The 14,266-nt window shown below is 38.3% G+C and overlaps 1 protein-coding gene across 1 annotated transcript in view; it reads left to right on the top strand.

The window, feature by feature from the left end:
- Positions 1–14,266, top strand: part of PARD3B (par-3 family cell polarity regulator beta) — a 799,946-nt gene that overhangs the window by 377,306 nt on the left and 408,374 nt on the right. The window contains exons 17-18 of the mRNA XM_075284374.1: positions 5,471–5,674; positions 6,817–7,051. Of these exons, the coding sequence (XP_075140475.1) occupies positions 5,471–5,674; positions 6,817–7,051 (439 nt within the window). The remainder of the gene's footprint in view (positions 1–5,470; positions 5,675–6,816; positions 7,052–14,266) is intronic.

A 14,266-nucleotide genomic window follows, 5' to 3' on the forward strand; every position in this document is an offset into this window, starting at 1 on the left:
CATGTGGAAATCCAAATGCAAAATCTTTCTTTCCCCCAATATCTGTCACCTGGTTGAGGCATTCCTATACACATTAGATTATTGATTGTTCTTGTTCCTGTCTGGTTTGGTTTAAGGGATCAGACAAACCTTTTATCTAGGACTCCCATTGTGGCGAACAAAAAGTCTGCAAGTTGGATTTTTATTGTTTGGAGATAAGCCGCACCATCGGTGTCTGACAGCCACCTATTCCCGAGTTCTGGTTAAATACTGTGCACTTAAAATGTAACCAGAAGAACATGTTAATGTCATCCTATGTCTATGTTAACAATTCTTATTAACACTTGTAACCTTGGATGTGCATTTGATGTATAAGTACCTAAATTCTAAGATGAAAACAAAGTTGAAGTTGACATTTTTAGCCTGTATAATACACCTTAATTCTATGTATTAATAATGCATTTGATTATATATAATGGATAAGAATAGCTCAGGTTCTGTAGTATTCTTGTAGCAATAATCAGGCATTTTATGTAGTAGAATAGATGTATGATTAAGAACAATCTACATCTGCATTCAGGTCACTAGCTATGGCTTCATATTTGGTGGTTATAATGTGAACATTTAACCCTCACTGCCTTCTAGGTGGCTTAGCTACAGTGACTTACAGCCATTTATTTAATTAAAAGGATAAACTGAAATCCACATTGTGTTCTCTCTGTTTTGTGCTTTTTCCTTATTATTTGAAGCACAAGATATGGTAATTCCCCTCTGACATGTACAGTCATATCGCCGAGAGATGGTAATTTCTCTGTATTATACAAGGACTCTTATGTAAAATTCAATATATTAGAGTGCAAGTGTCCAAGTTATTTTGTTATTAATGTTGACAGCCTTTGATTTTTCTTTATATTAGATTAGAGAGAACTTACAGCAGGTGATGAGAATTTGTATTGGGATGCAGGTTAGAATCCATTCCATTGTTCTGGAGTCCATGGTTCTCAGTGCGCCTACAATAAACAATCTTTAGTTGGTAATCGATATTGGTGAGCTCAACAGATTATCATGTGCATACTTTATGTATCATGATCTCAGTTTGGTTGTGTTTGAATGTACTGCAACAGAACAAAGCATTGATGGGCTTTGCTCACACCTGTGTTCTGTATTCCATTTGGGGAGTCTGCTTGTGGAATACCAAACATATTAAAGAGCGGTTAGCAGAGAAACCACAAGGACCCCATAGACTATACTGGCAATGGTATAAAATAATAGAAAAAGTATTCCTTACCTGTTAAATCCCCCTATATTCCTTAGTACTTGTCATCAATGGTGATGACACATGGACAACACGTGGCCGCTGTAGCCAGGCATGTGACATCATCCTTGGTAGGTATATGCATATTTATGTTATTTGACTGTCTCCATACAAGGCATTTATGTTCTTTAGAAACGCAAAACTTTACAGAGATTTGGCCTTTATGCCTCACGCTGAGTTACTGACTTTTCAATGTATTCAGGTATGAATACAGGTTATGCTTTAGGAACTGTCTCATTTAGTAAAACCTTCCTGTCCTGTGCAAATCAAGTTTCCAAATCCATTCCTGCACTTGCTAATTTCAGAATAATAGTAGGTCTTGGAATAGTAATTAGTGAACAAAGGAGCAAAGTGTGACCTAGCAACCACATCTCTCTTCTGCGCTCTTTGATGAGCTTTGAATGCATTTGGGGAAAATGTTGCTAAATTGTTTTTTTTTCCTTTCTTTTTTTTTTTTTTTTTTTTTTTTACTGACTCATTTTAGGGCCTATTTATTGCTTTCGCTATCAAATAAATAATCAACTACTCAAAGTTAGACATTGGTATAATTTTAGACTTCAGCTAACAAAAAGTCACTTTCCCTGCCGGAACAATAAACTCAATTGCTCCAACTTTGTGTGTTTTTACTCCAGAATAAGTTAGTAAAGACACTGCATGAACTTACCTTTGGTGGATTAAAGTATAGAAAGCAACCATATATGAATTGTAGTGGTAGGTTGTGTTCCCTCTCCATTTTTTTTTCTTACAGGGAGTACGCCACTACTGCAGCCAAGCTGTGAATGTAGACATGACTGATGGTGGACAGCGCTCTCATTCACTTCAGTGGGAGTGCCGGAGATAGCCTAGTGCTTTACTTCAGCTGTCTCTGGTGCTCCTTCTGAAATGAATGAAAACGCTGTCTACATTTAGCTTGGCTACAGTCCGGCTGAATATGCATTGGGGGAAAGACCACTGTATTCATAGAGGATTTTCTGTGGCATGACCCCTCTAAGCTCTGAACCAGTGGTATCCTACCTGGCTCTCTCGTTGCACATCTTGGCAGCCATGTTATATTAATATTTTACTTTTGCTTACACTGCCTATGCCTTATCCACAATGGGGTTCAAGTTTAATCTTTTCTACATACACCCCTGACAGTGCTCCAGTGTCCACTAATTCTAATGATAAGGCTGGTCTTACACGGCCGTAATGATTTTACGGTCCGCAAGTTGCTGATCAGCAACAAAGACTCCGCAGACGCCCGTGAACTGCCGCACCCTCCCATTAATTCACGGCCAATACGGACATGCTCTATAAATTGCGGACCTCGGTCGTGGCTCGGCACACCACGGATAAAATATCTGGTGGTGTAAGAAGCCGCATTGAATATAATGTGTACGCAAATGGTCCGCAATTGAGGGTTTTCAATTGCGGACCATTTGCGGACTTCCATTACAGCCGTGTAAGACCAGCCTAAATCCTGCAGTCAGTGGATAAATACAAGTCTTTTAGAATACTTCATGAATTCTGCCTTACTGTTCCATTGTATCCATTGCAGCACAGCCAGAATTTGCTTCAACATGTTATTAGTCCGTCATTACATTTAAGAAAAGAAATACAAGTGACATACCTGATGTGTGAACGCTGCAGAGCCATTTCCACACAAACATGCTGCCTGTTGATAAATTGCCCTATTTGTGATCTGATTTGACAGACCAATGAAAATCAGGATTGCTAGAGAGTCTGCTTATGTCTATGGCCAGGCTCTTTATACTTGCTATACTTTCTCCCTTCTGCTCAATCCACTCCTGGCTTTGGCTCAAAAAAACGCAGCAAAATCTGCAACAAAAAAAGCTGCGTTCCCCTGTCTGATGTCAACCTGTTTGTTTTGTTTGTCGTCTATGTCCCTTGTTCTATTCAACAGTTTCCTCTTTTACGGATTGTTCTGAGTTATTGATCTGTTTTCGTACATTGGTTCTGCTGCGCCAGAGCGTTACTGTTTCTCCCCTATCCCTCACTCCCCCCCCTCTTACCTCCTTTATTGCTTCCCAGATTTATTATTTATTTTCTGCCTCAGAGACTCTTTACCTATGGACATTACACCATATTATTTATTTCTGCTTATTTATAAACATTTCGCTAGTCTTGAAGACTTTGCCAAAATGTGAATGTCCCCTTGAAGCCAGGGCAGGGCAAAATTTAGTTGCTATGATAACTAAAGGATCAGTTGTCCCTGGTAAACTTGTCATGTACCAGCCCTACTTGTTTCTACGTACTTTCACCCTTTGACGGTCACTTGCCTGTGGCTCCATGTATTCTGGCAGAGATGGGCACAGATAATGCCAGTGTTGTGTATACTTAGAACATTTGTAATTTTTTGTTTGTTTTTTTAAAACAACAAACTGTATAGAAAATCAGACATCACTCTACATTTTTTCCCTGGCAACATAAAAATACTGCTATTAGCATTTTTGAGTAGTATTTTTTTTTAATCGAGGAGGTGTATGAAATTTGCATTAATGCCAAAAAGTAATACATTGGCATACATAATATTAAGAAGTTATTTATGCAGGGGAACATTAACTTCTATGCATAAATAGCAAATTTAGGCAGTTCTAACAGTAGTGATTCAGCCATTTAGATTTGTTTCCCATTATAACATTTGCTGTATGGAATAAATATTTGTATGTTTTAATAATGCAGGTATTTTCGGATATGAGGATACCTAATGCTCATATTGATTTATTTATTTTGTATATATGTATATGTAATCTCTTAGGTTGGATGAAATTGTAGTAATCCAATACCTTGGCTTTGCTATACATGCTGTTTTTTTTTTCCATTGTATTTCTTTTCGTGTGCACCAATGAACATACTATTTTACTGTCCCTCACTGATAAATCATGTGTCCATATCATACCTACAGTGAAGGAAATAAGTATTTGATCCTTTACTGATTTTGTAAGTTTTCCCACTGACAAAGACATGAACAGTATATAATTTTAAGGGTAGGTTAATTTTGCAGGGAGAAATAAGTATTTGATCCCTCTGGAAAACAAGACTTGGTGGCAAAACCCTTGTTGGCGCACACAGTAGTCAGACGGTTTTGTAGTTGATGATGAGGTTTGCGCCCATGTCAGGAGGAATTTTGGTCCCCTCCTCTTTGCAGATCATCTCTAATTCATTAAGATTTTGAGGCTGTTGCTTGGCAACTCGGAGCTTCAGTTCCCTCCATAGGTTTCCTATGGGATTAAGGTCTGGAGACTGGTTAGGCCTCTCCATGACCTTAATATGCTTCTTTTGAGCCACTCCTTTGTTGCCTTGGCTGTATGTTCTGGGTCATTGTCCTGCTGGAAGACCCGCAAGCCGTTTTTAATGTCCTGGCGGAGGGAAGGATGTAGTCACTCAGGATTTTACAGTACAAGGCTCCATCCATTCTTTCATTGATGCAGTGAAGTAATCCTGTGCCCAAAACATAATGTTTCCATCTCCATGCTTGACAGTGGGGACAGTGTACTTTGGATCATAGGCAGCATTTCTCCCCCCCCCCCCCCCAAACACCACGAGTTGAGTTAATGCCAAAGAGCTCAATTTTTGCCTAATCTAACCACCGCACCTTCTCCCAGTCGCACTCAGAATCATCCGGATTGGTCACATGAGACAAAAATTGAGCTCTTTAGCATTAACTCTTCTAATAGTAATATTAGTATCAAGAGAGGAAAAGGAAGAGCAGTTTCAATAACTTTCTGCATATACATTATCCTGATAAAGCTTTTCTATATACAGGTATTACTATAATACTGTATGTTTTTTATTTATTTATTTATTTATTTATTTATTTATTAATAAAGTGAACCACTGAAACAGCAGTTGCACATGGACTTCAATGAACCACATTGACTATCATGGGGTTCCACCTTTTTCATACTGAAAGTAGCGAAGATGTAATTCCTCCATGCGGGGCATTTCTCTCTGCTTATTGTTGGCGGTTTCTGCAATGGTGTCTCCAGCGCAGATGTAAACCCAGCCTTAAATAGTCATAAGTTGTATAATAACAGTCATTAGATTCCTATGTCGCCCGGTTTATATTCTTTTAGATGTTGTATCATTTTAATATTGGGAGGTTTAACCAAATAATTTTTTTCATTTTAAATATTTAATGTATCATAAAACAAATATACAATATTCATTTTGTAGTTTCTCCTGGAAAAGATCTTGGACCGCGGTTAGGTCTCAAAAAGTCAAGTTCCCTGGAAAGTTTGCAGACTGCTGTGGCAGAAGTTAAGAAGAATGAGCTTCCCTTCTATAGACCTAGACCACATATGGTTCGTGGCAGAGGCTGTAATGAAAGTTTTCGGGCTGCAATAGATAAATCTTATGATGGTCCAGACAGTGAAGAAGGTAAAATATGACTGAGTACTGCTGTTGGTTTGTTTATTTATTTTTTTACTTTTTGTCTTTTTTTTTTTTTTCTTCATTTCCCATATCATGATAATAAATAGTATATTGCAGTAGTAAGATGTCACCAGACAGTAGTTCGTAAAAAATGAGTATTTTTAGCAGTTTGCAAAGTGGAATATTTAGTTAATATTGTTGTTGGAGTCACTAACACAATTTGTCCAGAACATCGCAAATATATCTTTCCCATATATCTTTTTCCAATAAATTTGGGACCTCTTCTACACAGTTATGATTTCTAGATTTTTGTTAACCACCTCTAATAAATAAATGAATATATATATATATATATATATATATATATATATATATATATATATATATATATATATATATATGGTAAACAATATAATATAAAATATAAGTATATATCAAATATTAAGAGCTAAATGTAAAAAAAAAAATAAAAAATAAATATAACATATATACACTTTGATAATACTTCGCAATATTATAGTTTCCTTGTTCCGATGCCTGCTACATTTTCAATAATTTCTGGACCCTTAGTGAAATTTTAATGGAGCTTTTCATAATTTTACTGTTGCTGAGATGTTGGTGGGGCTCAACTTACCACCCCCTCTCCAATTCGTAGACCATCAGTTCCCAGAAAGTCCAGTAAACCCTTTACCCTTATCCACCATAGTAAGAGCACTTTTCTATGGAAAAATGTGCCCTGACTTGACATTTGTAAATCATGAAGACATGTATAGAACGTAAGTATATCAACCGTAATTCTAGTTTCAAATTTCATATTTAATATACTGTAACATGCGGAAAGGACACCAGATGGACTCATTTACATTTTCTGTGTCATATTGATTGTATTGGACACATTTGTGGAATTATCCTTCTTATCCATGAATATGAGAAAGATGTAGCTTTTAACGTTCTTGTGATAAGATCACGTACAAGTTAATTAGGGCTGTTTATCAACATACATGACATAGAGCATGTGTTTTGGTCCATTGACCAGCTGTAGAGTCATGCACTGCTCCCATTGTGAACTTCATACTAAAATGCTTGGTGATCTCATCGAACAGTCTTGAACATGCTCCACCTTATTGATTTTCTACTTTTATCTGCAGATGGCCTTTCTGATGTGAGTTCCCACTCTGATCGAGAAACTCCAAACAGTGAACCAGTCCCACTGGGAAATCAAGAGCTGGATGACGCTGACAAAGCTAAGAAAGACAAGAAAAAGAAGGATAAGAAAAAAGAGAAGGAAAAGGGCAAGTCAAAAGTAAAAGATAAGAAAAAGAAAGAGGAAAGTGAAGAGCAAGAGAAGAAAGCCAAGAAAAAGGGATTTGGAGCAATGCTCAGGTAACAGCTACTACAATTATATAATTCCAAATATTACAGAAGGATTTCCAGATCTGGAAACTTACAGAATAAAACCTGTAACTCCTGATTCCCCACCCACAAGGAGTAATTGACAACGCTAAATTTGCCAAGTAGTACTGCTGTCAGTGAGTGTTATGTAGCGGGGGGAGCAACACTTAGACTTTCTCTGACTGCATTTAGACAGCATTAAAGCATCTCTTTACCGCTGTTTACAAAAAATATATTTAATAATGAAAACTATAAACTATAAAACTACATACCAATGAACTTAATGTGCCACTTACTATTTAACAGGGTAAAAACTGATGACAAAGCTGCTTTAAATAGGCACTGTACTTTCAACAAACTTTGCATAAATCTATAGAACAAGCAAAGAGAAGGAGAAAATATATATATATATATATATATATATATATATATATATATATATATATATATATATATATATATACATACACATGTGTACCATTTTTCATACTTTTTTTTTTTTCCTCTTTCCAGACTTTCCTCTTGCCCTTGCTTTCTAAACTTCTCACTAACTCTGAATTCATTGCTAAGGCAGACTTTCAGCTCATTGAGAGATCAGGTTCCATGCTGCCCGTTGAAATCTATGGAGCGTGATGGGCTGTGACTGTAGCTTTTAGTGATTATTGTACTTGCACTACACAATTTTGGATTCACAGCTAAACTTGTCTCTACTTCTATATAATATCCTCTGTGCTGCTTCTTCTCTTTGTATGAGAGAAATAAATACATAAGCAGGATTTCTAAGGCAGCATGGTAGCTCAGTGGCTAGCACTGAAGCCTTGCAGTGCTGGAGCCCTGAGTTCGAATCCTGTCAAGGACAACATCTGCAAGGAGTTTATATGTTCTCCCGTTTTCCTCCTACACTCCAAAAATAAACTGATAGGAGGAAAAAAAGGATTTCTTCTTTTCTGCGTGCTGTTTACATTGCACTGTATGTTGTAAGGATGAACTCTGACTTGTCGCTTTCAGAATACAGATTACTCCTTATGTGACTGTTCCCTTCTTTCTGCTATTTTATGTAAATTCATATAATATTTAATCAGATGTCATCCCTTCCATCCACCAACTCACAGTCACATAAGGAAGAGGTGCTGCAGATGTGTGTCCATCTGCGTCTCTCTAGGTTAGGTTTGTGAGCCATGGGGATATTTATGAAGACTTGTATATTCTCATATCCCGGTCTTCAGCAGAAATTTGGTTACTCCTCCCCCAGAGCTGTGAGCCTGTGCTGTGACAAGCTAGCGTAGCTTTCTGTGATCATTTGTGCCATTACCAGCAAACTTTTAGTTTCAAACACCAGTTGCGGCGGATACTTGACATTAAATTCTAATATATCTCCTCCATGGAGTGTACAGGCAGGGAAAGGGCAACATCTTACTGCAGGATAGTGGCAATGAGACTAATAAGTGCAAGAAGTACAATGTTTAGTTTCAGGTTCTACAGACTTCTGCAAATAAACTAAACTAATAGGTAAACGTTAATATGGTTGATGATGTAAGGAAATAATACTATGTAAGGCTCGATTTACATCTGCGTTCGGTAATCCGTTTGGGGAGTCTGCATGGGGACACCCCGAACGGAATACCGAGCGCATTGGCAAGCGGTGAGCTCATGAAAGCACACGGATCCTATAGACTATAATGTGCTTTCCATGCAGTGGCCTCACGAGTCATGTGAACAGGAAAGTAGATCATGAAGTACTTCTCTGTCTGCATCGTCCGTGTGAACACCGCACGGAAAGCACACGGACCCCATTATAGTCTATGGGATCCATGTGCTTTCGTAAGCTCACCGCTTGCCAATGCGTTCAGTAGTCCATTTGGGGTGTCCCCATATGGACCTCCTGAATGGAGTACTAAACGCAGAGGTGAACCAGGCCTGAAGTTGCTCAGGACCATTCATGTTTTCGAGCTTCTCCAGGTTATTTGCAGTTAATACGTGTTTTCAGGAAGATGGCAATGAATCCCAGCAGTACTTTAACAAACTCATTCAAAGCAATAGAAACAAGCCTTCATGATGCCTAGAGGTTATACTGTGTAGTGTATTTGTTGCGTGTAAACATTCTGTTGTTCAGTGACCATGTAACAATTTGAGTCGTGTAAACCACAGTTTTCCGCTTCTGGTTCTCTTTAAGTATCCCATAAATTAGCTTGTAGTTAAGAGCATGGCCCTAAAATAAGTTGCGTCCTGCTGACTGCTGTTTTTTAATATTCATTTTGTAAACTAACTTGCGAGACCTATTTTTCATGGACATTATCCCAGGAATTTGATCATTTGCCCAAAGCTGAAGTCTTATTTAAATATTGACACAAGTTGCTTCTGGTCAGGGTGTACCGCAGTGATCCAGTGCAGTTTTGGCTAATGAGGCATCCCAAGATACAGCTTGTGAAATATTTTATGTTTGTGTATGCTCGCTGTTAATCGCCTCCTGCTTCCTTATGGTTAACAGAGCAGTCACTCCATTAAACCTATAAGAATTTCCATCAACTACCAATATACAAAGGGTTGCACACAAACAGAACAATAGTTAGAGGTTATTACCCTACTTCCCACTGTACCACTGAATACAAATATTATAGGTCTAATATGTATGTGATAATGATGTGAATCATGCAAATCAATGATAATAAATGTGTATTATAATTAATCAATAACAAACATGATCAAGGATCATGTCATGACTTTATATCATCTGAAAATTTGTTTACAAATAGAAAACATGATTGCAGATAAGCCCATGAAATAGAATCAAATATACCATGACACAAGTGTGATAATCGGCAATCATCATTGTAAACAAAATTAGAATATGTGACACATACAGAATAAAACCAATACATGTAAAGGAACTGGATTCATAAGCATTATAAATACAAACCCCATATCAAGTATGATCTTCAAACTTAGTCACATACAGACCTCATAACAACAATCAACTGAATAGAAAAGAGATAAATGCGACCTCCGCCTGAAGCCCCAATGTAGTTCTTGCTATAGGTTCTTCTGGGGCTATAAGGTGGAAGTAAGCATCCATCCTGAAATATCCTACCATACCTAAAGATCATCAGCAGTAATCATCCCAGAGTTGCAATGATGAAAATGATGGGAGCAAGTCACGTCACTGCCGGGCTGGTCAAGTACATGCGCAAAGGAATTCTCAGCCCTAATGAAAAGGGAGGTTCCATATGTCTATCTTTTGTAAGGAATTGCCCTCTACGTAATATATATATATTACGTCTTTAGGAAGTGACAAAGCCAGCTCTGCTAGCTCAAATACATATGGTCAGCTTGGAGAGCTGTTATGTACATTATAATATAAGTACACACACACACACACACACATATATATATATTTGTAGAGAGAGGGGGCAAGGTAGATGATGTAAGCCGATGGCCGGCCATGTAATGGAGGGGGTGTATATCTCACCCAGATTGCTAAGGTGGGTGAGATGAGAAAACTCCAGAAAGAACATTTCTCAGCAGATAACTATTGTCTGCTGAGTGTTATTTCAAAGTTCCGGTTACTGGGCTGGATTTTCAGGAATGACAGGTAGGATTGGTAGTGGGACCTGTCACTCCATCCCCCTCCAGTCCACACTTTGGGGATGTTCCGGCAGCGACTCAGCTGTTGAGAGTCTCCCCGTCAAGGAGGCTTAAGAAGCCAGCTCCAGCAGCAGACTTTGGCAGAGCTTGGCTGGAGAGCCAACAGAGAGGTCATATTTTTGGATCTGTGTCCTGAGTGATTCAACTGGCTTTTGATTTCTGTGATTCTAGGTGAGGTAACCTATTCTATGTTTAGTTAGAGCCTAGCCGGGCAGGGATTTATTTTTGTATTGTTTCCTTTTGTTGCTGCACTACCTTTTTGAGTGAAAATAAACTCTACCTTTGTTTTGGACTAAAAGAAACTGGACTTCTGTGTCTATGCCACCCCACCTAGCAACAACAGACCCTGACAATGTATATAGAAAACTCTATAGATGTTTAGAGTTATATAGAGCACTATATGCACAATATTTTACTATGAAGTACCTCAGTATATATAGACATTGTCTTTTCCATGGGAGATTATCATTATTAGATATCTAATATAAATACAGATGAAATAATATACACAGGAAATGGATATTATACTACACGGGGTGAGCGAGAAAAACAAGCTTACATGCTACAGGACCAAGGATTAGCTTGCAATAAACTCAGTTTTAGGTATGTGTTTACATTCAGAGGTAACAGACTCCCTGTCTCAGCCCTTATCAGCAAAATTCAATTAGCCAAGCTGATAACTATATTCTATACATACAAGGTATCTAATCTTTTTTGAAGCTGGCAGCTGCGACCAGCTCTTGGGTAGTCTATTCCACAGTTTCACAGTCCTTTATAGCGAAGAAGGCTTGTCTGCTCTTGAGAGAGTGCCTCCTTGTCTTTTGAGGCAATTTTACACAGAATAGAATTTTCCCATAATTCATTTATGTATTTATATAGGTTTATCATATCTCCTATATAAAAACGCCTCTTCTCCTAAATAAATTTATCTCCTTTAATCTCTCCTCGCCCCTTTTATCAGTTTTGTGGCCTTTTTTTCTAACTATAGAAATATTTAAGCATAAGTGATACGTTGTGACATTATTTTTAAAGGGATCCTATCAGTCAGACACCATTTTTTGTAGGTACCACGTCGGAATAGCCTTAAGTAAGGCTAATCTTCTCCTACCTTTCGTTGTCTTCTCTGCGCCGCTGTTCGCCTACAATCCCGGTTCTTGTCAGTATGTAAATGAGCTCTCACACAGCACTGGGGGCGGGCCCCAGTGCTCAGACAGCACTGGGGCATCCCCAATGCTGCGAGAGAACTCTTTCCAGCGTCGCCTCCTCTTCTTCAGCAGTGTCATTTTCAGCCTCTTCTTCTGGCGGTGGCAAGGCCTCAGGCCTTGGGCAGAGCAGACTGCCACGAGAAAATGGCCGCTTGCACAGTATTGTAAGCGGCCATTTTCTCGTGGCCTGTGGGCATGCACAGTCTGCTCTGCCCGAGGCCTTAGATGTTACAAGCCACCGCAGGAAGAAGAGGCTGAAGATGACACTGCTGAAGAAGAGGCGGTGGCGCTGGAGAGAGTTCTCTCGCAGCATTGGGGACGCCCTCAGAGAGCTCATTTACATACCGACAAGAACAGGATTGTAGGTGAACGGCGGTGCGGAGAAGACAACGAAAAGTAGGAGAAGAATAGCCTTTCTTAAGGCTATTCCCATGTGGTACCTACAAAAAATGGTGTCTGACTGATAGGATCCTTTTATTTATTCATTTATTTTTTCAATATCTTTGTCTCATTGTTCTCCGCATTGTACAGCTATATACAGTGCATGCACACACACATATTTCTGTTTACATAGTCGTCTGCTTTTGCTGTTTGGTGTTGTCCGAACTGTTAAATCCATGTCACACTGGTGTCATCTTTAGCCTCCTAATTTTCTACGATTCTGAATTTTTACTGTTTGACAATTTGTTTTCAATTATTTACTTCTCCTTTTACACCAGTCATGAATATTTTATCCTTTTTTTTAGCCCTGTTAATTTGCCAATTTTCCTTAGAGCAAAGAGCCACGGTGATTTAAATGTTTCATTCTAGTTGGGGAAGAGAAATGGCCCTTTTTTATCATTACTGTTATGGGCTTGTGCTCAGAATGATACTTTTTATGACCGGCGGTGTGGAGTCTGTAATGGAATTGCAGAGTGGATAGTATAATATACAGATATTGACTTCCATTAAGCCGAGCAGTGTGAAGGCTGGAATACATTATATATAAAATATATTTTTTTTTTAAAGCATAGTTGCTTACAAAGTTGAGCATCTGAAGGGAAAGCTCCAAATATGTTTAAGATGGAAGAAAAGTTATGGGTGAATTAATAGAGATGTGTGCCTTTATTGATGTAAAATGTGATGAAACAGATTTAATGTTGATAAAGGAACTGTACATACATCTATCCGCTGCTAGCAGGACAGGGACAGCAAAGAGACATGATGCTTTTCATAAGAAGTTATGTATTCCGCAGCAGTTGTAAAACCGTAGGTTCTACAAATGCAGATACAGCAGAGACATATGTACACTGTTATACCTATTGTTTTCTTACATATTGTACACAGAATATACAGGATGGATAAATCTCTCTTTGCCATCTTGCAAGAAACTGCACACAGGTTAATGTATGCATGCATGCATGCGTGTGTGTATATATATATATATATATATATATATATATATATATATATATATATATATATATATACACACACACACTAATGGGAACGCCACCTCTTGCTCAGGATGGTTAGCACATGAGAAATTTCCAGTAACTTAACACTCCAACACAGTGAATTTGGTTCAAAACTGACCACAGCCACCTTTGTTCTTCTGTTTTCAGAGCAAGCAGCATGTGCAGCACAGTAAGACAAATCCTCACCTGTCTGGCTTCTGACTACACATTCAGTGTCCCTCACTATGAGACCCTGGGTTTACTACCCAGTATGGCCAGAAAGTGGTTTGTACCCATTCATGTGGTTTTGGCTCCCACAGGCCCTAGCACAGACTTTTTTGGGAATGGTTGACACATTACTTATAGAGCCCCTCCCACCTGACTTCTAATTAACCTTATTAACTGACTTGTCTGCAAATCTAATGAGACTCCTAACATTCCACACTTGTCTCTTCCACATCTTTCTAAGAGTGAACTACAATTTTTTTTTGTACTTCTACTGCAGCTATTCCAGTGTGTGGAATAGCTTTTCTAAAGGGTATGCAAGTACCCTATTTGTATAGTTAACAATGAGTTTTCCCAATGATAGAGCCCCTTTAATACCCATTCATCTGAATGGGTTTTTAAAGGTGACTGCCGGTGTCCGTATATGGCCTCTCCTCCTGGTAACCGTTTTTTTTTTGTTTTTTTTTTTTGCATGGACATGAAGTCCTACATGCAACACTTTGTGTCCATGCAAAAACAAACAAACAAACAAAAAAAGAAAAAAAACTTTCCAAGAGGAGATGCTGTATATGAATGGGTATTAAAGCTGACTGAAATCCCGTTACGAACAGCGGTGGTAGTGTGAATCATTTGTTCACCAACATTCTTTACTTAAAAGAATGTTCATTGAAAGATTCTTCATTCTATCTAGCTATGTG

Source organism: Leptodactylus fuscus, chromosome 8 (assembly GCF_031893055.1).
Source record: "Leptodactylus fuscus isolate aLepFus1 chromosome 8, aLepFus1.hap2, whole genome shotgun sequence".
Lineage (NCBI taxonomy): Eukaryota > Metazoa > Chordata > Amphibia > Anura > Leptodactylidae > Leptodactylus > Leptodactylus fuscus.